The sequence below is a fragment of the Mandrillus leucophaeus genome, unplaced genomic scaffold (assembly GCF_000951045.1).
Source record: "Mandrillus leucophaeus isolate KB7577 unplaced genomic scaffold, Mleu.le_1.0 Scaffold9, whole genome shotgun sequence".
NCBI classification, from domain to species: Eukaryota; Metazoa; Chordata; class Mammalia; order Primates; family Cercopithecidae; genus Mandrillus; species Mandrillus leucophaeus.
The window spans coordinates 7,866,728-7,868,035 of NW_012109807.1; the positions used below are offsets into that span (position 1 = coordinate 7,866,728).

Here is a 1,308-nt window from a genome sequence, read left to right on the forward strand (position 1 = left end):
TTTTTTTTGGACAGAGTGTTGCTGTGTCGGCCGGGTTGGAGTGCAGTGGCATGATTTCCACTCACTGCAACCTCTACCTCCCGGAGTTCAAGCGATTCTCCTGCCTCAGCCTCTCAAGTAGCTGGGATTACAGGCACATGCCAGCAGGCCCAGCTAATTTTTGTATTTTTAGTAGAGATGCGGTTTCACCATGTTGGCCAGGCTGGTCTTGAACTCCTGACCTCCAGTGATCTGCCCACCTTGGCCTCCCAAAGTCCTGAGATTACAGACGTGAGCCACTGCGCCTGGCCCAGCCTGCTTATTTCAGAGGTGACAAAAAGAAGGCCCAGAGACAGCCTGACTCGCTCAAGGTTACACAGCTTGTCGGAAGGGCAGAGCCCAGAGCTTAGGTGTCCTGGCCCCTGCTCAGTGTCCTGTCCAAGGGTTCTGTGTAGAGGGGCTTGAGGCCGTACCACCTACCCTCACGGTCGTAGGTCCCCAGACCTGCCTGGCTTCTCATGGTCAAAGGTAGGCAATGTCCCATCCACTGTGCTGGGTCTCCCGGAACACTCCTGTGGGCGCCACGGTCCCCTCCCCAGGCCTGGGGCACACTCACCTGTCCGAGCTCGCACGAGCGCATCCAAGGCATACAGGACATCTGCCGAGTAGTCCAGGAGCAGCCACAGCATCAAGTACTCGGACTGCAGCTCATCGAAGCAGGCCCTAAAGACGCCAAGTGGTAGACGGATGGCTGTGCGTGTTTCTGGAGCACGGGCCACCCGTGTGTGGGCACCGGCTCTGTGCTGAAGACGCTGGATCATGTCATCTGGGAATGGCCCTGCCTGCGGTGTCACTACCTCAGCATAATCACCCGAGCTTCCGATGAGGCACCACTGTCTCTGAGAAGCTTTTCTGTCCCACAGTCACAGAACTCCTGAGAAGAGCCAGGACTGACCCCAAAGAGCGGCCCCATTGCGTCTCAGCAGAGAGCTACAAGATCCCAGGAGGTACTGTTTTCCAGGCCTCACTGGCAGAGTCAGGTAAAGGGGCTAAGGACCTGCCCTTTCTGGGGTCAAATTTCAACGAAAAATAAGAGAATTTCTGAGAGATTAACAATGGAACAGGCAGTAAATATTTTCTACCTTCTCCATCTTTCTGCTGTTTCCCACACAGGCAGCACCCCCAGCTCTTCTCCTAGCCTCACGGGCACAGCAGCCTGCCCCTGCCGCCCCTCTGCAGCTTGCTCAGCACCCCAAAGCCTCCAGCTGGGCGTGGTGGCTCATGTATGTAGTCACAGCTACTCGGGAGGCTGATGCAGGAGAATCGCTT

The 1,308-nt window shown here is 56.4% G+C and overlaps 1 protein-coding gene across 2 annotated transcripts in view; it reads right to left on the reverse strand.

Moving 5' to 3' along the window:
* Positions 1 to 1,308, reverse strand: part of CNGA3 (cyclic nucleotide gated channel alpha 3) — a 35,227-nt gene that overhangs the window by 6,623 nt on the left and 27,296 nt on the right. For both annotated transcript variants that reach the window (XM_011969625.1, XM_011969624.1), the window contains one exon: positions 596 to 702. In XM_011969625.1, coding sequence (XP_011825015.1) covers positions 596 to 702 — 107 coding nt within the window. The remainder of the gene's footprint in view (positions 1 to 595; positions 703 to 1,308) is intronic.